The sequence below is a fragment of the Salmo salar genome, chromosome ssa18 (assembly GCF_905237065.1).
Source record: "Salmo salar chromosome ssa18, Ssal_v3.1, whole genome shotgun sequence".
Lineage (NCBI taxonomy): Eukaryota > Metazoa > Chordata > Actinopteri > Salmoniformes > Salmonidae > Salmo > Salmo salar.
Window position 1 is genome coordinate 12,364,665 of NC_059459.1, and position 21,362 is coordinate 12,386,026.

General features: G+C 42.0%; 1 protein-coding gene and 1 long non-coding RNA gene across 4 annotated transcripts; one reads left to right on the top strand and one right to left on the bottom strand.

Annotated features, from left to right (window-relative positions):
- Nucleotides 1-200: 200 nt before the first annotated feature.
- LOC106576739 (transient receptor potential cation channel subfamily A member 1) lies at nt 201-21,236 on the bottom strand. 3 transcript variants are annotated; one of them, XR_006760322.1, is made up of 22 exons: nt 20,248-21,236; nt 19,849-19,990; nt 19,610-19,749; nt 19,397-19,483; nt 19,125-19,275; nt 18,858-19,019; nt 18,552-18,661; nt 18,267-18,390; nt 18,066-18,094; nt 17,839-17,930; nt 17,469-17,580; nt 15,496-15,666; nt 15,180-15,250; nt 14,880-15,047; nt 14,145-14,263; nt 13,791-13,995; nt 13,387-13,594; nt 13,151-13,236; nt 12,873-13,036; nt 12,367-12,439; nt 491-590; nt 201-385 (listed from the first exon to the last, which is right to left on the bottom strand). XR_006760322.1 is itself a non-coding variant. In XM_045700757.1 (21 exons), the coding sequence occupies exons 1-21, from the start codon at nt 20,329-20,331 to the stop codon at nt 575-577; spliced, it is 2,514 nt and encodes an 837-aa protein (XP_045556713.1). In that variant the 5' UTR covers nt 20,332-21,236; the 3' UTR covers nt 201-574. The 3 variants fall into 3 exon arrangements, 1 of the variants encoding a protein (XP_045556713.1); XM_045700757.1 differs by having other exon boundaries at nt 201-590; XR_006760323.1 differs by lacking the exons at nt 201-385; nt 491-590; nt 12,367-12,439 and having other exon boundaries at nt 12,879-13,036; nt 13,387-13,536.
- LOC106576741 (uncharacterized) lies at nt 11,501-18,805 on the top strand. The gene is made up of 3 exons (XR_001321993.2): nt 11,501-11,912; nt 15,487-15,672; nt 17,474-18,805. It is a non-coding gene; the product is annotated as an uncharacterized lncRNA (long non-coding RNA).
- Nucleotides 21,237-21,362: the final 126 nt, after the last annotated feature.

Below are 21,362 nucleotides of genomic sequence, written 5' to 3' on the forward strand. Positions count from 1 at the left end.
AATTGCAAGTCGAAGGCAGAGGTAATGTTGTCGCGATCAATTTCTCGGATAGTAGTGGCCAACTCCTTCTGTTGTCGGGTGTTAAGAGCCACCATATGTCCCCATAGGTGAATTGTGAATGGACAGAATATGCCAGCTACTGGAGCGAAACAGACCTGCTATTGTTCCTTGTAATACAGTAAATGTCCCACACCTTAATGTGATGTTATATGTTAACAATTATTTGAAAATATTTATTTTGCAAAAGAAAAGCCACGCATTTCAATGCATGCCACCGGAACCGGATTTGACAGATTTGAAGAATATCCGATTCGTTGAATATGCCCAATCCGGCGTCATCCTCCTATCCTCCACAGTCTGCTTCCATTTGACCTCTTTCCCGCATCTATTAGATTAGCAAAAATATACTGCATGTATTGTAGTCATATCATAAGATACCATAAATGATCTGAATGACCTAAAAACCGATAAGGAGATGGATGTTAGTTACAAGGTTTCATCCTTGTTGTCTGGTCCTGGATCTCTTGTTGCTTGTGCAGTCTCTGTGGTTACAAGCATCTTCAGCATCAAGGAGTCAACCTGTTGAGGCCCTGGAGGATTGGATATTACAACACTCGTGAGTTCAAAGTAAACAGGTCAAATTGGACACGCCCTGTACTTGTGAAGCAGACTGCTGAGACACCCTGTGGCCATCTGCAGAGTGCACTATGCAATTACAGGCTTACAACAAAGGGATTCCACATACACATGGGTTACGGATGTAACCGTGGTAGAGTGATTGGTTGCCAAACGACCTCTGGGAACTCCTTCCCTTCACCCGAAGTGATTGAGATGCTTAATATCAAAAGATGTTTACAGTCACGCTGCACCTTTACTGTACCCATGTGACCTGTCACTATAAAAGGGTGTGTGGTATGACATACTGTCTATTACTTCACTCAAACCTCATAGAGGTGGAGGAACGACATGAAAGCTTGGCGACTCGATACTCAGAGAACCAAGGTTACATCCGTAACCCAACGCTCTCTTTCATTTTCGTAATGGGTGCCAAACGAACTATGGGAGAGGCTGTACCGAAGAGGTCGTTTGGACAACAGAGTGGGATAACTCACCATTTAACTTAGTCCAGATGAGTCCTTGGGATGTCCTTGTATCCACCACAGGATGCAACAGAATATAATTATCCAACAGGGTAACACAGAATTTCAACTGTGGTATAAAACTTTATACACAAGCAAGCTGAAAGCTAGAACTTACAACATGAGGCTTCATTTGGGTGCAACAGCACCAATAGTGGAAAGCCTTTTTTATAGAACATCCATCTCACTGATGGTAGATAAATAAGCACAAGGTTCACGGTACACTCACTTATCTGGGTTGAGAGAGCGTGCCGTGTCCAGAACCATAGATCCCACTGATGATGTGGATAGAAGGTTGAGTCTATAGTACCTCATGAAAGTCATAGGTGTTGCCCAACATGCAACAGCACAGACAGTCCAGCGAGGCCCCTCTGAACGGGGCCCATGAAGTGGCCATACCCCTGGTGGAGTGTGCTACTATGCCATCTAAAGTTGGTCTACATGCTGCAGCGTATGATTGTGACACTGCAACGTGCCAGTCTCTGCTTCGAGACAGCGCGCCCTTTGGTGTTCTCCCCATAACACACAAAAAGCTGTTCGGTTTGACAAACAGTTCTTGTTGCAGCAAGATAAGCACTCAATGCCCTAACCGGACAAGTGAAAGCCACTCACGACTCTCCTGTGACAAGTAGGGAGGCAGGTGAAATGTCGCTATTATTAAGGGCTGGTTAGCATGTGATGATGAAAGCACCTTAGGTAAGAAGGCTGGATTTGGCCGAAGCACTGCCTTAGATCCATGTTCTGCTAAAGTGAGGCATGAAGGATGGGTAGAAAGTGCATGTAATTATCTAACACGCTTGGCTGAAACAATAGCCAATAGAAAGGCAGTCTTGACTGAGAGCTCATGAATCTCAAGTGAAGACAGGGGCTCAAATGGTGAACGTAGGACAACAGTATTGCTGCTGAATTGCTAAGCCTAGCGACTGAAGTAGTGCTGTCATGTGTCCTACATAGGAAGCGATCAGATGCCCTGCATCGTTTGTTAGGCAGCTCTTGGTCTGAACTGTGACTGAGAGAAGCAGGCATAACAAGCGAAGCAAATTATTTGTACATACAGGGGAAAATGGCCAAAACTATTCTCATCTGCACCGTGAACTCTAGCTAAGCGAGTGCGTATGCTTGGAATGGCAGGGGGTTCTGTCATTTGGCATGCTCCAAGTGCATTGGGAGGGCTGAGAGAGGGCTGATAGGGGTAGGTCTATGAGACGCCATCAGAGGGCTGATAGGGGTAGGTCTATGAGACGCCATCAGAGGGCTGATATGGGTAGGTCTATGAGACGCCATCAGAGGGCTGATAGGGGTAGGTCTAAGAGACGCCATCAGAGGGCTGATAGGGGTAGGTCTATGAGACGCCATCAGAGGGCTGATAGGGGTAGGTCTAAGAGACGCCATCAGAGGGCTGATAGGGGTAGGTCTATGAGACGCCATCAGAGGGCTGATATGGGTAGGTCTATGAGACGCCATCAGAGGGCTGATAGGGGTAGGTCTAAGAGACGCCATCAGAGGGCTGATATGGGTAGGTCTATGAGACGCCATCAGAGGGCTGATAGGGGTAGGTCTAAGAGACGCCATCAGAGGGCTGATAGGGGTAGGTCTAAGAGACGCCATCAGAGGGCTGATATGGGTAGGTCTAAGAGACGCCATCAGAGGGCTGATAGGGGTAGGTCTATGAGACGCCATCAGAGGGCTGATATGGGTAGGTCTATGAGACGCCATCAGAGGGCTGATATGGGTAGGTCTATGAGACGCCATCAGAGGGCTGATAGGGGTAGGTCTAAGAGTCAAGGTAGCGGACTGAGAGTCAAGATGGCGTACTGAACGTAGCTATGTAGAGCACCTCAAGATAAAAATGTAATATCCAATATCGGTAAGTTAGACTAAATATTAGCACTACACAATCTGGTGGGTGATAACCTTCAATCTGGATAACAACACAAAACGAATCTTAAGACTAGAGAAATTTATCGACAAATATTACGAAAACATGCAACACCCAAACATGACGGAGAGTCAGACAAGGGAACCTATTTCAAAACGAAAATGTGACTCTTCTACAGACACAGACGATTTAATATTTTCACCACCGGGAATGGTAAGGTCGAAACCGATCTGCTAAAATCAATAAATGACAAACTGGGTTATACTTGAACTAGTCAGTAAGGATATAAAAGAGTTGAAGGCAAGCCTCGAGATGAGTGACGAAAAAGCTGCGACACTAAAAGAGACAGTCAATAAGATTGAAACCGATGTTAATGAACCTAAAAAGGAGGACATCTTTCTGAGAAGCCTTACTTGACATACAGACTAGATCCATGAGAGAAAAATCTGGTACTTACAGGTGTCCAAGAGAAAGAAGGAGAAGTTCTTGAATCTGTAGTTAAAGATTTCCTCCTTACAGCGCTTCAGATTCTACTCGAAGCTATCGACAAAATCCAACTAGAACGTGTACACTTCTTCGGACAGAGAGGGCAGAGGTATGAGCGCCCAATGGTTGCCAAATTTGCTTTCTTTAAAGATAAAATAATGGTTAAAAGCCTGGGTAAAAGACTTGCTGGGACGAAAATTGGCATGAATGACCAGTTCCTGAAGGAAATTGCAGAGCGGCGTAAAGTTCTGTATCCAATAACTAATTGGAACACAAAAGCACAAATTCAACATGGTGAATATAAAAACTCAGTAAACAGAAGGCACAGTATGGATGGATGGTGTGGTGTGTGTTTTTTTGGTGTTTGGGAAAGTGTGGCGTTGAGTGAGAAAGGAAATGGTTGCATATCACAGAACCAATGTATTGCTGTGAGCAGGGGTTGTGAGAGAGGGTTCAATGTTGTTCAGATGAGGGATATAATTTTTATAATGAATTATATATCTTATTTATTTATCCTATCATGGTGGAACAGTGTTTTAAAATAAATTATACATCTAATCTATTTATTAATGATCCTATATTGATGGAACAATCCACAACCCTATACCCTAGACACCCACCTGAATGACCCAGAGACCTAGAGCAGCACTGCCCCCTCAAGATTCTGAGCCTGCTTGGCAGGGTTGGTCCTGCAAAGCCAAAACCCCCTAAAAGGAGAGCATAATATACAAGGAAATTCTCAAAGCTGCTAATGAGAACCTTGACGACCTTGTACCTAGCCGGTGGGGTGCCCCCACCCAGGCAGTGGCAGTGCTGGCAACACTAGCTGCAGTAACCCATGGGAGGGGGTCACACTCGGACATTCAGAGAGGGGCCAAATTATTGTGGCCCTGGTGGCACAAAATCAAAGGTCTGACTGCACGGAGATGCTTGGGAATATGGTCACTACGGGGGACCATGTTGTAGGTGTTTCAGGGGAAGGGGGTATATCTGACCTCCATCATCTAGGATGTGACAATGGTTAATAAAATTTCCCCATTTATTCCCATTTTTTTGCAGTTTTGCAGGCCTTCTCATACAGCTGCAACTGTATATGCATTCGTAAATCAAGACCTTTCTTGAGTTGGGCTCTGGGATGGTGCAACTGTTGAGAATGTGAGCCTATGGTTGTGTGGGGGAAAGGGGTTGAGTGTGTATGAGTGTGTGGGTGTATGTGTGTATCCCACAACTGTTGCGGGGCAGTAAAAGATGTTAGGGACAATATAGGATGATTCACAAGAATTGTTTGCGAATATAATAATTGCTTGCAATAATGTAATTTAGGTAATGGCGAGACTGGTGAGAGGTAAAAATCCTTTACGTAAATTGCCTACATTACTGGAAATATTAATAGCTAATTATGGAAAATAAGAAACAGTATTTAAAAAAAAATATATATATATATTTTATTTTTTATTTTTTTATGGCTACATATAATGAAAATCGAGGTGAGGGCGATGGAAATGCATTTGGCTGTTGATCTACTTCTGTTCTGTGAGTGGCACTGTGTGCTCTTTTCGAAGGATGGATCCCAGTCTGTTCAGGGCTATGGGATACGGGGGGGGTCGGGGGTGGTCTGCCGGGCACTGGGATGACAACCCAACTAGGGATGAGGAAGGCTTTTAGCGGGTGGAGAGTGGGGACCAATTGGAGGTTTACTTAGTAGCAATGCAAATATCATGGTACAGCTATATAGACACTCAATCATCATGTTACTTTTTAAATGGTATGTTTACAAACATATATTTTGATAAAGTGAAGTGAAAGTTGTGTCTCATTTTGGTAAGTGGTGAAATATGTATAGCCAGTTATAATTGTAATGGCTTAGCAGATAATAAGAAAAGACGATCAGTATTTACCTGGCTAAAAGAGAAGGAATATAATATCTATTGTTTACAGGAAACTCATTCAACAATTTTAGATGAAGTTTTGTGGAAAAAGGACTGGGGGGAGGTGAAATATATTTCTCCCATGGGCAAAGAAATTTAAAAGGGGTGATGGTATTAATTAATAGTAATTTTGTGCCAAATGTGCAAATTGTCCAAACAGATCATCAACGTATATGGACTATTTTAAATGTAATTGGACAATAAACAGATATGGCTTATTAACTTATACGGTCCAAATAATGATGATCCACGCTTCTTTTAAAATATATATAAGAATGTATCAACTCTACAAGCAACACAAGACTCTATTATTATGGTGGGAGATTATATAACGGTTTTAAATACCTCTATGGACCGTAAAGGAAATCACACTACAAACTATCACTCTCAGGCACTTAAGGAAATCATGAATGTCATGGATATATTGGTATTAGTGGATATATAGAGGCTTAAATACCCTGACCTAGTGAGATATACATGGCGGAGGCTTAATCAAGCTAGTCGTCTAGATTACTTTCTTATGTCATTCTCTCTGGCACCAAAAGTTGAAAAAGTGTTGATAGCGGACAGAATGCGGTGAGATCATCACATAATTGGCATATATATATTACTCTTACAGAAGTTCCACGTGGGCGAGGATATTGGAAATTTAATCAAAGCCTATTGGATGATAAATTGTTTATAACTAGGAATTTATAACTGAATTTTTCAGACATAACATAAGTAGAGCAGATTCCCTTATTGTAAGGGACACTTTTAAATGTGCCTTTAGAGGCCATGCAATTCAGTACTTATCTATAAAACAAAATAAATTTAGATCAAAAGAGTCCATATTAACAAAATTAATTGAAGGACTAACAGAACAGATAGGTAGCAATAAAAACTGTACCATAGAGGCACAGAATAAGTTAGAGGAAAAACAAAAAGAAATGTAGGAACTTATTCAAGAAAGATACAGTGTAATATATTATTAAAAAAATAAAGCGAACTGGATGGAATATGGGGAATCTTCAATATAGAAATGCTACCATTTTTTTATTGAAACTTGTTACAAATAATGGAGTCACGCATGATTCACTTTTTTTTATATACTCAGAGGACCATTATTAGCATGTTTTAACCACTCCTATATAAACGGTAGATTATCGGACATGCAACAAGGTCTGATTTCATTATTACTGAAACAGGACCCAAGTGGTATATATAAACATCCAGTCCATTTAAAACATTGGAGGCATCTTACACTTCAGTGCTATGATGCAAAAACTCTAGCTAAATGCTTGGCACATAGAATTAAAAAGTTATTGTCAGATATTATTCATCCTAATCAGACAGGTTTTTTACATGGATGATAAATTGGAGATAATATAAGACAAATACTGGAAACAATAGAATACTATGAAATATCAGGGACACCAGGCCTGGTTTTCATAGCTGATTTTGAAAAGGATTTTGATAAAGTATGACTGGAATTTATATATAAATGCCTAGAATATTTCAATTTTGGGAATCTCTTATAAAATGGGTTAAAGTTATGTATAGTAACCCTAGGTGTAAAATAGTAAATAATGGCTACATCTCAGAAACTTTTAAACTGTCTAGAGGTGTAAAACAAGGTTGTCCACTATCGGCATATCTATTTATTATTGCCATCAAAATGTTAGCTGTTAAAATTAGATCCAACAATAATATTAAGGGATTAGAAATCCGTGGCTTAAAAACAAAGGTGTCATTGTACGCTGATGACTCATGTTTTATTTTAAAACCACAACTAGAATCCCTCCACGGCCTCATAGAGGATCTAGATACTTTTGCTAACCTCCCTGGATTAAAACCAAATTATAATAAGTGTACTATACTACGTATTGGATCACTAAAAAAAATGAAAATTTTACATTACCGTGTAGTTTAGCAATAAAATGGTCTGGCAGGGATGTGGACATACGCGGTATAAAAATCCCAAAAGAAAGAAATGATCTCACTCCAATAAATTTTTGTAGAAAGTTAGCAAAAATAGATAAGATCTTGCTACCATGGAAAGGAAAATACCTGTCTATTTGTGGAAAAATCACCCTGATTAACTCTTTAGTCATATCACAGTTTACCTATTTGCTTATGGTTTTGCCTACAGCTAGTGACCTTCAATTTTATTTGGAATGGCAAGCCAGACAAAATTAAAAGGGCCTATTTATATAACGAATATGAATTCGGAGGGCAGAAATGATTAAATATTAAAGCATTAGACTAAAGGCATCAGTCATACAAAAGTTGGTAGGAATGTCTCACCCCATGTTCAAGAATGTCCTTTTCCATTTATTCAGATTACAACTGCTCACTTTCAGTTGTTTAAAAAGGAAATAATCTCCAAAATATCATTATGTTTTTAAACAAGCCTTAGAAAGTTGGATGCAATTTCAGTTTAATCCACCTGAAAAGACAGAACAAATAATACAACAAATATTGTGGTTAAACTCAAATATACTAATTGATAAAAATAAAAAATGAATCGATGAAATGTTTAAAAAAGGTATAATTTTAGTGAATGATATCAGAAATAGGACTGGTGGAGCTATGTCGCACTTGCAGCTAACACAGACATATGGATATGTCTGCTCTACCCAAAATTAAAACCAACTAATTGCAGCATTACCACAAAAATGGAAGAGGCAAATAGAAGGGGGAAAAAGTAAGGAACTTGTCTGTCGGCCCTGCATTAAAGAACATAAATGATTAAAGAAAATTGTAATAAATAAAAACATATACCAAAGATTGACAGCTGTGCCATATAAATTGCAAAATAGTTGGGAAGAGATTTTTGATGTAACCATTCCATGGCACATGGTTTATGAATTGACACGCAAAACAACGCCGGAATCATCAAATTTTTCAATTTAAATTACTATACAAAATTCTTACAACCAATAGAATGTTATATAAAAAAAAGATATAGATGTACTATTGTAAAGTGGTTGTTCCACTGGATATCATAAGGTGAATGCACCAATTTGTAAGTCGCTCTGGATAAGAGCGTCTGCTAAATGACGTAAATGTAAATATATATGGGGGATACAATCTTCCCAGCTCTGCAGATTTTGCTGTGAGGAGGCAGAGTCATAAGATCATTTATTTTGGTACTGTCCATATGTAGCTCATTTTTGGTCACAGGTCCAGGAATGGCTGAAGAATTGCAACATTTACCTAGAACTAACACTGCAGATAGCAATACTGGGCGATTTGAAAAGCCATAGTCAATCAATCAATCAATAATATGATAATTATTTTAGCAAAAATGTTTATCTTTAATTTACAATCTGTAGAAGCTATGAGGATAGAAAGCTTCAGCACTTTTGTGAAGCATCACAGCACAGTTGAAAAATATATGGCAAATAGAAATCCAAAATGGATGGTGTTAAGAGATAGATGGGAGGGGTTGAATGGAGCTGAAGGTGGGACTAATAACAAGATAACCAATGTAAAACATACGGGGTCTGTAAAACAGCACAGTTTCAAACTGGATGGACATCAGAAATAGAGGAAGGACTAAAAACAGACAAATATAACTATTATAAAATAGATTGTGTCTGTAAAATGTGAAAAATATGTATAAACGGAAGGTAGAAGCCTAAGTGTTATTGTTTATTAGTTTACTCCAATTGGGGGGGGGTGTGCGGTAGGGTTTGCGGGGAATAAAAAAGCTATATTCTAAAAAAAAGTATGTTTATGTATGTTGGTATGTGTGTGTATGTATGTATGTACAGTTGAAGTCAGAAGTTTACATACACCTTAGCCAAATGTATGTAAACTCAGTTTTTCACAATTCCTGACATTTAATCCTAGTAAAAATGCCCTGTCTTAGGCCAGTGAGGATCACCACTTTATTTTAAGGTGAAATGTAAGAATAATAGTAGAGAGAATGATTTATTTCAGCTTCTATTTCTTTCATCACATTCCCAGTGGGTCAGAAGTTTACATACACACATTTAGTATTTGGTAGCATTTCCTTTAAATTGTTTAACTTGGGTCAAAAGTGTCGGGTAGCCTTCCACAAGCTTCCCACAATAAGTTGGGTGAATTTTGGCTCATTCCTCCTGACAGAGCTGGTGTAACTGAGTCAGGTTTGTATGCCTCCTTGCTCGCACACACTTTTTCAGTTCTGCCCACACATTTTCTATAGGATTGAGGTCAGGGCTTTGTGATGGCCACTCCAATACCTTGACTTTGTTGTCCTTAAGCCATTTTGCCACATCTTTGGAAGTATGCTTGGGGTCATGGTCCATTTGGAAGACCCATTTGCCACCAAGCTTTAACTTCCTGACTGATGTCTTGAGATGTTGCTTCAATATATCCATATAATTTCCTTCCTCATGATGCCATCGATTTTGTGAAGTGCACCAGTCCCTCCTGCAGCAAAGCACCCCCACAACATAATGCTGCCTCCCCTGTGCTTCACGGTTGGAATGGTGTTCTTCGGGCTTGCAAGACTTCCCCTTTTCCTCCAAACATAACGATGGTCATTATGGCAAAACAGTTCTATTTTTGTTTCATCAGACCAGAGGACATCTCTCCAAAAAGTAAGATCTTTGTCCCCATGTGCAATTGCAAACCATAGTCTGGCTTTTTTATGGCGGTTTTGGAGCAGTGGCTTCTTCCTTGCTGAGTGGCCGTTCAGGTTATGTCGATATAGGACTCGTTTTACTGTGGATATAGAAACTTTTGTACTTGTTTCCTCCAGCATCTTCACAAGGTCCTTTGCTGTTGTTCTGGGATTGATTTGCACTTTTCGCACCAAAGTACGTTCATCTCTAGGAGACAGAACGCGTCTCCTTCCTGAGCGGTATGATGCCTGCGTGGTCCCATGGTGTTTATACGTGCATTACTATTGTTTGTACAGATGAACGTGGTACCTTCAGGCGTTTGGAAATTGCTCCCAAGGATGAACCAGACTTGTGGAGCTCCATAATTTTTTTTCTGAGGTCTTGGCTGATTTCTTTTGATTTTCCCATGATGTCAAGCAAAGAGGCACTGAGTTTGAAGGCCTTGAAATACATCCACAGGTACACCTCCAATTGACTGAAATGATGTCAATTAGCCTATCAGAAGCTTCTAAAGCCATGACATCCTTTTCTGGAATTTTCCAAGCTGTTTAAAGGCAGTGTCAACTTAGTGTATGTAAACTTCTGACCCACTGGAATTGTGATACAGTGAATTATAAGTGAAATAATCTGTCTGTAAACAATTGTTGGAAAAATGACTTGTGTCATGCACAAAGTAGATGTCCTAATCGACTTGCCAAAACTATAGTTTGTTAACAAGAAATTTGTGGCGTGGTTGAAAAACAAGTTTTATTGACTCCAACCTAAGTGTATGTAAACTTCCGACTTCAACTGTATATGGGTGTATATGTATGAATGTTTATGTATGCATATGTACGTGTATGTATATGGATATATACATTTCCCCCAAAAAGATATGGGGGATTGGAAATGATGCAGACAATTACATTGATGGAAGCAACAATCTTTCCGCAATATTAAGCTCACGCACAAAGTATTTAAAAAACGGTATGGATGTCTCAGTCTTTGAAGAACTGAATTCATCAAACTTGTATGTGGATGCCATGGCAGTAAGTGTATGTTCCACGTTGAGGTTCTTGTTTTCCCTCTTAAACATTCAGACAAGGATATTTTCTGGTCGACCGTCATCCGATTCAACAAGGTTGGGGTTGGGTTTGGTACTGGCGGGGGAAGCCTGGCAAGTAGGTGCTCAAGGGCATACTTAATGGTTGCCATACGACTGTCCAGTGACTTAATCTCCTTGCGCATCTCAGTGTGTTGAGATTTGTGCCCAAGTGAGGATGAGCGCTGCCGTTTATTGGGCGGCGGATCACAAGGGGAGTGAGACCCGTCATTAGACCTGGAGCATTTGGAATGATCATTGATCTGTGTAGCAGACTCATCTGATGAGAATCCGGAGTTCGAGATTTCAATGCTCTTGGTTTGAATTTCTGACGGTGAGTGCAAAAGCTGCTACTCCGTGCTGCCCCTTGAGCATGTTCAGCTCCCAAGCAAAGAATGCAAAGTGTGTGCTCGTCTGAGGCTGGGAGTTGTTTTTCACACGGTTGACATGGGTGGAACAACATCCCGTGTACAGCACTGAATCAGTTACAAAGAAAGGATTTTCACATAAGAGAAGTGTGTACCAAGAAAAAGATAATCGTTGGCTCTGACCCATCGTGCTTCGGGGTTGAGACTTCCGCCTAAATATGTATCAAGGTATATATGAAGCTATCTGACTGGCACAGTCAAGCATGGACTAACAGTCTCGGCGTCAGTGGACTCAGTCAAGCGAGGACTGGTAGCCTACAGCACCGCTGAGCTCCGTGATCACAAGCTAGGGAATGGTAATGCTGGATCAATGGGCTGGTGTGGAAGTCAAACGGGGACTGGCATGACACCGCGAGTCAACAAGCGCCAACAACAGGTACAACAAGCTAACTAGCTACGGTAACTATGTGTGGCTAATTTAGCTAGCTAGCTACGAGCTAACGGTATAGACCCTAAACTAATTAGCGGGCAAGCTAGTATGGAAAAGCCCGAAAAAAAGCAATACAAGTTAGTTATTATGGACAGGCACAATAACAAGAGAGCGGGGGAGTAGGTCATTCCGTAAGAAAATAATTAGAAGGGGATTAATAGTTATCTCGTAATGTAAAACAAAAAGGTGAGAATTAAGAAAATACAGTATGTCACGCCACAGCCTTTTATAGCGACAGGTCACATGGATACAGTAAGGGTGTGGCGTGACTGTAAACATCTTTTGATATTAAGCATCTCAATCGCATCGCGTGAAGGGGAAGGAGTTCTCCATATGTCGTTTTGCGACCCGTTACAAAAACTAAAGGTATCCAAGATGCCTTAAACCAGTGATACCTCACCTGTATGGTGGCGCTTCAACGGTCTCTGACCCAGTGCTTTCTGCTGCCTTCACAGTCACACCACAGCCCACACCTGCACAAAGACAAAATAACGTAATCTGTCAGCTATGGACCGACAGGAGACAGTGAAACATAGCTATACTCTAGCACAGAAATGCACACAAGAAACAGGCACAGGGACAGGTTATCATAGTAGGCCTCAAAGAAATAGAACTAGTGAAGTGCAGTCTGACTGGGTCAATGACTAAACAAAGAGTAAAGTCCATGGATTCTATTTATAAGGGAGAGCTTCTCTTATTTGAATGATAGAGTCATGATGTCAGTTCAAGTTACTTCATCATGTGTAAAGACACTTAATCCAAATACGCACTCCCTCTGGTTTTGAATGGACTTTACTCTTTGTTTAGTCTTTGACCCAGTCAGACTGCACTAGACTAGTTATCGGGTCTGTCTTAGTGTATAGACCCTGTATAGAAGGTTATTTACGAGGTCAACATAATACTGACATGAGCTGGTCTGGGACTGGATCAGTTGGTGGATCAGGGCCTGTAGGTTCTTCATGTCTGCCCTCAGGGCACTGAGGTCCTGGCTCTGCTGGGTCTGGTCCATCTGGAGCCTCTGCAGAGTCTGCAGGTGTTCCCCCTGCACAGGGGATGAGAAGCACCTCTCCCTAGGAGAGACAGGAAGAGAAAGATCTTGACACAAGCCGGGAAATATTCCACAATATAGCATAGTTGTTCAATACTCCTAAAGTCAGGTAAAAGAGAGGCAGTGCTGTGCCTACCCTGAGTCCCTGTCACTCTCATCAGGTCTTCCTTGTTCGGAGGGATTCACTTCTTTTTGGATCTCCAGGAACTCATCTAGGGTCTCCTGAAGTGTCGGAAACAAGTAAAAAAGCATGCTTAAAGAGAAACAAGCACTCTACCTCCCTAAACTAAACCACCCCGCAGGCAGACACAGATATAGAAAGACATACAGTTCAAACGCAGGTGTTAAAAGATGAATGTCCCATCCCGTCACCTTGATCTGAGTGGTGATCGTCTTCAGCTCTGCGTGCCGCTTTGAGTCAGTTCTGATGTCATCATCGTATAACTCCCCAAGAGGGGCACAGAAGCGGTGGATGTGCTGGTCGTCATAGAAACGGCAGAGACGGGGCATGGATTCCTCCACCTGCAGGATAATGGCTGCTTGCTGCATTACTGCATTGGCCAGTGCATTGTCATACACCCTGACAGAAGAGATACATACTGATGCTGAGAGTGACAGATGCATACTGAGTCATATGTTTGTTCGTAGATAAACACGCAAACCTGGCGTAGACAAACAATATACAGTACTTGAGCGCACACGAGTGTAAGCTGTAAAGGCTGATCAGCACACTACTGATCACCTAGTTCGCCAAATATCATTTTAGCAGCTCGTACCTTTGGAAGGTGTCCGAGAGAAGGGCAATCATCAGGTTGACACACAGAATGGAGGACAGAGCCAGAAAGGTACCACAGAGGAAGTGGGCCATGATCGAGTCCACTTCCACCATGGCATTAAACTCATACTCGTCCACCAGAGTGATGCGGTACAGGCTGTAGAGCAGCTGGGGTACAGTCCGCATACTGGGTATTGACGCCTGACCTGGGGAGGACAGTTCACAGACAGACCGTAAATACATTTCTTTGTGTATTTTGTATCATACCAGGACAGCTGCAGTAGCATATGCCATGTCATATTGTGGGTATGTTTCATAAAACATGCATCGTCTTATGGTTTGCTTCCCAACTTACCTCCAAATATAATCCAGAAGGCACACGCGTAAGGGATAAAGATCTCTGCATATAGGAAGAGGAAACGTAGCACATCCCCCACAATCTTCCCCAGCATGACAATGAAAGGACCCATAACCCTGTACAGAATGAGGATCAAAGGTTGTGGTGTTGGTGTAACGCTGTTGAATTTTCAGACGCAACGACTCTAAGATCTGCTGTATGAGTTCAATGTGGGTTAGTATTTGGCTACTTTATGTTTGGAAATATCCAGACATGCTGTTCTAAGAAATGTGTACTATTTTGGATATGAGAGCCATGACCATATGGGGGCCTATGAGCTCTAGTTCCTTTGTTGTCACAACTCCCGACTACGGGGGGGGGGACACCTGTGGCGCCCCATTCATGTGTTGTTGACATGGAACCTGATAACTCCAGGTGTACCTATAGGGACGCTGACCAGGTGTCATTATTATCGTTGAGCTTCCCAATGAACACAATGCACTGTTCACAGGGAAGCTCAGGCTTTTGGGTTTAGTTTCAGCTGTGTTTTTACTCAGAACCTATTGTTCCCTTCCATGATCCATTGGGGACCAGAGAACAGTCATCAACGGGGGGAAGGGAAGTAAAGTTTAATTATTCTCCACCACAAGATTGGTGCTCTAAAATGAACGAATGCCTTGCACTTCATCAGGAAGACAAGTAAAGAAATGATCCCTAAGAGAGGACTCTTCAGTGGTTGGTCAGTCTGATCACCTGAAGGCTCGGACGTGTTTCATCAGCCGGAGCCAGAGGAAGATGATGACCACAGCGAAGAGGCGCAGGCTGTAGCTCCGCAGTGTTCCTCCAAGCAAGAAGATGTCTGCCACATGGATCCCGAACACCGCCATCAGCAGAATGTACACCAGCCAATCAAAGATGTTCCTGTGACACAACCAAATGAGATCCCCATCGTCTGCTTGCCAGTTAGGTAATGGAAGAGCATTATTAAAGGGCCAGAGTTACAACATATCCATATGAGATGTACTGTATCATATATAACACAAATGTGTTTACCAGGGGTCTTGTAAGTAGTTTCCCTTCATGCGGTGGATCAGTTTGATTTGCTCTTCCAAGAAATGTTTTTCCTTTGAAGCAGGAAGACCATTTTTTTTTAAAGAACATGTCAAGTTGCACATTCTCAATGGGGAATACAACAACCTGTAGCCTTACAAATGACATACTGCCAAAATAATGTATTGGGGTCAGAAGGACTTTCCCTAGATCTTAAAAGAAGTTTATTTTGGTTAACTGTGTAAGCCTAGATCAGGTCTAGAAATTTCACTAAGATGTGCGTCTGTGTGTGTCTACTGGGTAAGAAAAGGTGCTGTACCTCGGGCCACATTGGGTGTGTGCAGCGCAGGTCATCGTTGGTGCGATGCTCACACCAACTCTGCCAGCTCCTTAGCTTCCTCCTGGAGCCTATCATCTCCGCCACTTCCCGGCCCACCTCCACCACTGTTAGCCCCAGAGCCACCACCACCCCAAACACACGCCACCAGTCCTGCAGGTGAATATACTTTTTATATTTAGATTTGTTTATTTGGATCCTCATTAGCTGTTACAATCAGAACAGCTACTCTTCCTGGGGTCCACAATGACTTCATTAATGTCCAAACATCTGTATGACCTGTGAAATACCTTCATATTCACATTATTTCATTGTGGATCTAAATGAAGGACTGAAATGTGTGTGAATCTTAAAACATCACACTTTTAATGTAATTCTGAAGAGTTAATGAAAAAAAAATATATCTATCTATATATACAGTTGATGTCGGAAGTTTACATACACTTAGGATGGAGTCATTAAAACTCATTTTTCAACAACTCCACAAATTACTTGTAAACAAACTATGGTTTTGGCAAGTCGGTTAGGACATCTACATTTGTGCATGACACAATTAATTTTGTCCAACACTTGTTTACAGATAGATTATTATAATTCACAATTCCAGTGGGTCAGAAATGTACATACACTAAGTTGACTGTGCCTTTAAACAGCTTGGAAAATTCCAGAAAATAATGTCATGGCTTTAGAAGCTTCTGATAGGCTAACTGACATCATGTGAGTCAATTGGAGGTGTACCTGTGGATGTATTTCAAGGCCTAGCTTCAAATTCAGTGGCTCTTTGCTTGACATCATGAGAAAATCAAAAGAAATCAGCCAAGGTACCACTGTTCATCTGTACAAACAATAGTACGCAAGTATAAACACCATGGGACCACGCAGCTGTCATACCGCTCAGGAAGGAGACGCGTTCTGTCTCCTAGAGATGAATGTACTTTGGTGTGAAAAGTGCAAATCTATCCCAGAACAACAGCAAAGGACCTTGTGAAGATGCTGGAGGAAACAGGTACAAAAGTATCTATATCCACAGTAAAACGAGTCCTATATTGATATAACCTGAAAGGCCGCTCAGCAAGGATGAAGCCACTGCTCCAAAACCGCCATAAAAAAAGCCAGACTACGGTTTGCAACTGCACATGTGGACAAAGATCATACTTTTTGGAGAAATATCCTCTGGTCTGATGAAACAAAAATAGAACTGCTTGGCCATAATGACCATCGTTATGTTTGGAGGAAAAAGGGGGAGACTTGCAAGCCGAAGAACATCATCCCAACCGTGAAGCACGGGGGTGGCAGCATCATGTTGTGGGGGTGCTTTGCTGCAGAAGGGACTGGTGCACTTTACAAAATACATGGCATCATGAGGAGGGAAAATTATGTGGATATATTGAAGTAACATCTCAAGACATCAGTCAGGAAGTTAAAGCTTGGTCACAAATGGGTCTTCCAAATGGACATTGACCCCAAGCATACTTCCAAAGTTATGGCAAAATGGCTTAAGGACAACAAAGTCCAAAAAAAGCGTGTACGAGCAAGGGGGCCTGCAAACCTGACTCAGTTACACCAGCTCTGTCAGGAGGAATGTGCCAAGATTCACCCAACTTATTGTGGGAAGCTTGTGGAAGGCTACCCAAAACATTTGACCCAAGTTAAACAATTTAAAGGCAATGCTACCAAATACTAATTGAGTGTATGTAAACTTCTGACCCAACTGGGAATGTGATGAAAGAAATAAAAGCTGAAATAAATCATTCTTTCTACTATTCTGACATTTCACATTGATAAAATAAAGTGGTGATCCTAACTGACCTAAGACAGGCCATTTTTACTAGGATTAAATGTCAGGAATTGTAAAAAACTGAGATTAAATGTATTTGGCTAAGGTGTATGTAAACTTCCAACTTCAACTGTATATATATAAATATATATGTTCCCTCTGTCCTTCACTTTCTCACCTCAGGGAAAACATAAGGCTCCTCGGTTCGGATAACAGACACAGAGATGGCCACTGTCGTCCAGGAGACTATAAACAGGAAGTTAAGGAGTAGGAGTATCCAAGCCCCCAACCTACAGAGACACCAGTTTACTATTCAGAGTGAAATACTGAGCCACCATTCAGTACTCTATTAACAGTAGATCCCTTCAGCTATGTGTCTAACTGCGTGAATGGTTAGGGCCTATGGTATATTTTATTTATGACAGAGCATGAGACTGGAGGGAGCAAGAGGGGTGACAGAGCCCAATCTGGCAGGAGCGACACACCTGCCACTCCTGTCTGGCAAAAGTCTCTCTCAAAGTCTCTCTCTCTCTCACTGATGAACTGACCTGCCATATAGTTTCCACTTGACAGTGATGAGCTTCAGAACCACAGGGTGCATGATGAGATCCAACTTCCCCTGGTGTACTATGAACTCCAACTTTGGCAAGAGAGAGAGAATTTAGAGAAAATTCATATCGCAATTATGATCAAATTAGTTGACTTATTTGACTCATCTTAGTTTTCATCCATTATCACTTTATTAGCCTGTTTAGCCTTAAAGAGTGGGACATACTGGTGATGTAGGCTCACTGGCAACACCCTCTGGAAGACAAAAAATAGAAATGAGAGATCGCACAAATAGTTTAGAAGTCTGTTGCACGGTTTGACCCCCAGAGTTAGGTGGTTAAACAGAGTGTGTTTTTATTAGTGGGATCATTGACCATATAGGACATTTTATTCTGTGTAAATAGTATATATTTTTTTCAGACTATACCTTGTGAGCCCTGTCCTGGTGGATTCTGCTTGCTGGGTGGCTCTGGCTCCAGCAGGTGAAGGTAGTAGAACTGCTGCCTGGTCATCCGGTCAGTCACATGGAACTGGTTTAGAGCCAAATGAGCCTGACAAGACCAAAGAGAGCTGAACAATACTATAGGATGACCACGTACAGAACCCACTCTATGACAACAACTAGCACATTGTCAGGACAAACTACACAGTTGGAGCATGTGCTACAGTATGATGACTCATTTGGGTCAGTGACCATCCGACCCATATTTACCACGGAGGTCATCTTGTCAATCATGGCGGTGATGCAAAGTTGACCATCGGAGTCCTTCACCCCAGCATCAGCCCCCAGTTCCATTAGTGTCCGTGCAGCCTCACTCCTGTCTGAATACACACAGGAGTACAACAAAAGAAGCATAATCAAGTACAGCAATAACTGTGTAATGTACAATTTAGTTATTTAGGTGAGGTGGAGGGTACATTTCCATGTGTGTTTGGACAATAAAGTTGTGTTTTATTCTATTCTAATGCAAAGTATGGCGTGTGAAATGTGCACTCAGAGGCAAGTAAAGGTATTTACCTAGGTTGGCAGCCAGTTGTAGAGGGGTTCTCCTTTTGTAGTCTCGTGCGGAGATGTCTGCCCCATACTGCAGCAGCACCCTGACTGCCCCCACCGCGTCGTTCTTAGCAGCGTAGTGCAGAGGTGTCTGATGATCCATGTTGGTCTGAGCACCAATGTCGGCTAAAGGGACAGGACATGTGTATGTGAGCTACAGTACAAAACACATTCAAATCCCTCACCTACAGAAGTAACACACAAGTGACACAGACACAATTGACCTCTGACCTTTCCTCTCCAACAAGAAGTGGATCATCTCCTCGTAGTCCAGAGCTGCGGCAACATGCAGGGGCGTGACCCCGTAGGAGTCAGGACGCAGAACATCAGCCCCCCTGTCCAGGAAGAAACGCATCACGTCCACGTTCCACGCCCTTGAGATCTAGAACCAGGCAGAAGAGCCCTGTTGAACACACAGTGGCTGGAAGCCTTCACTCACAATGATACTGCCACAGCAGAAGGTCTTTGAGCCATCTGATGACGTGTAAAGACTTCCGTCTCACCTCATGCAAGACAGTTTGTCCGTATCGGTCCTTTGAGTTGGGGTCGGCTCCATCTGCGATTACATCACTCAGGTACTGAAGGTCCACCTATGACCAAACAGGATTATTGACTGTATGAATCATCACCAGCCTTCAATCAGACCATATCTTATCTATATCTGACATCTATACCTTTAGCCCCATTTTACAACGTAAACACCATCCGCCCCTCACCTCATCAGTGTCCTGATTGCTGGAAGCCAGATCTCTGAAATGGTCTAGCAGTCTTTTATTGAGGTGGAAGCTTTTGTCTCCTCCATCTATCACATCTTCATCCAAGGCCAGGCCTTTGTACATGGTCTCAAAGAATTCCCCTTTAAACAAGAAGGTGATCATACAGCCTGAAAGAGCGCAGAGTATTTGAACTCTTATCTAGGTGTATCTTAAGTTTGGAGTTTTATCTGCAATGGTACCTGTGGGTTTTCTCTTCACACACTGACGGCAGGCTCGTTTCCAGCGGCCGCAGGTGTAAGACGCCCACTGGGCAGCTGCCTTCGCAGCACTGGACACAGATGTCTTCGAGATCGCAGTTCCAACAACTGGGTGCTGTTCAGACTGCAGTGACACACATACATCACACTACAGTACATAGAACTGCATCATAACATTTACTCAAATGTCCAATTCTGAAATATATCACCCAGTAAGAAGTACAGTAACCCACTACTCTATAATCATACACAGTTTGGAACTGAGTAACCATTTAAAATGTATCGAGAGGGTTTCAGATTACACTAGAAATGGAAAAATATCAACAGATAACGACATTGAGAGGCAGATTGGTAAACTTCAAAGTGCCATTTTCTCCTCACCTGGTTGACAACTCCATCAGTCATCTCCATCTCCATGGCAGGGTTGTAACGGCCAGAGGCACTATCCCGGTTCAGTCTCCTCATCCTGCTGTGTTCCAGGCCTGAAGGCTTCTCTGTAAACAATTAACTACACAGCTCCAATATGACTGCGACCAGCCTACCAGTGTAGGTACAGTAACTCTACAATGAGCAGCTATTTCCAAACAAAGGCTTTCACTCAAAACACAGGGAGTTGGTATATTCCGGTAGACTCTGAACCTGCTAAAGCCGCGTGATCCAGAGAGATGCGAAGTGGATTGTTGTTAGGCGGATATCAGGTAAAAGGAAAGTCTTCTGCAGGCCCCGTCACTGTTTTTCCTTCCAGCTGTTTGTTTACTAGTGAGCTACCTGCAGTACTGTACCTGAACAATATGGTACATTCTGACTCATGTGCTTGTTGCGCAACAGCCTTTATGTCAAAGTTAACAATGATGACACTGACAAAGCAATGGGTCCTATCTTCTAACGTTTAACAGCTTTGGAGTTTGTCTGAGCTGTTAAGACATGTTGGAGAAACTGTGGACATGTTTATGGCTTCTTATCAGCTTAAGTGTGTGCTCAGTACAGATGTATTGTGGCTTATTATAGGTACATATAATCACCAAGTGGCCCCACTCTTGACAAACCAGTTTCATGCCTAGATATAGGATTCCAATGGTCTTTTCATATGCATTTTTATCTTAGCTAAGGCCTCCAAAATGACAACACCATGACTTGGCCATATGCAGCGACAGCTCAGAGTTGGACAGGACGTGGTTGCCATAACAATGTGATTGACAGGTGCCACAATAATGTCATAAGAAGGGTGGGGTGTTCGAAAAGCTAAAGTCCACTCTAGGGCAACAAAGCAGGTGAAAAAAAAGACTATTAACAGACCATTAAGTAAGAAAGACTAAGAGTGGTCAGCTGTAGCTGAGTTGATAAACCGTGACCCTTGCAACGCCAGGACAGTGGGTTCGATTCCTGTGATGACTCGTATGTCAAATGTACGCACACATGACTCGTAAGTCAGCTAAACGGGATATATTATATAAACACAGACAACATTGTATTCTTTATAACAAGGTTGTGATGTA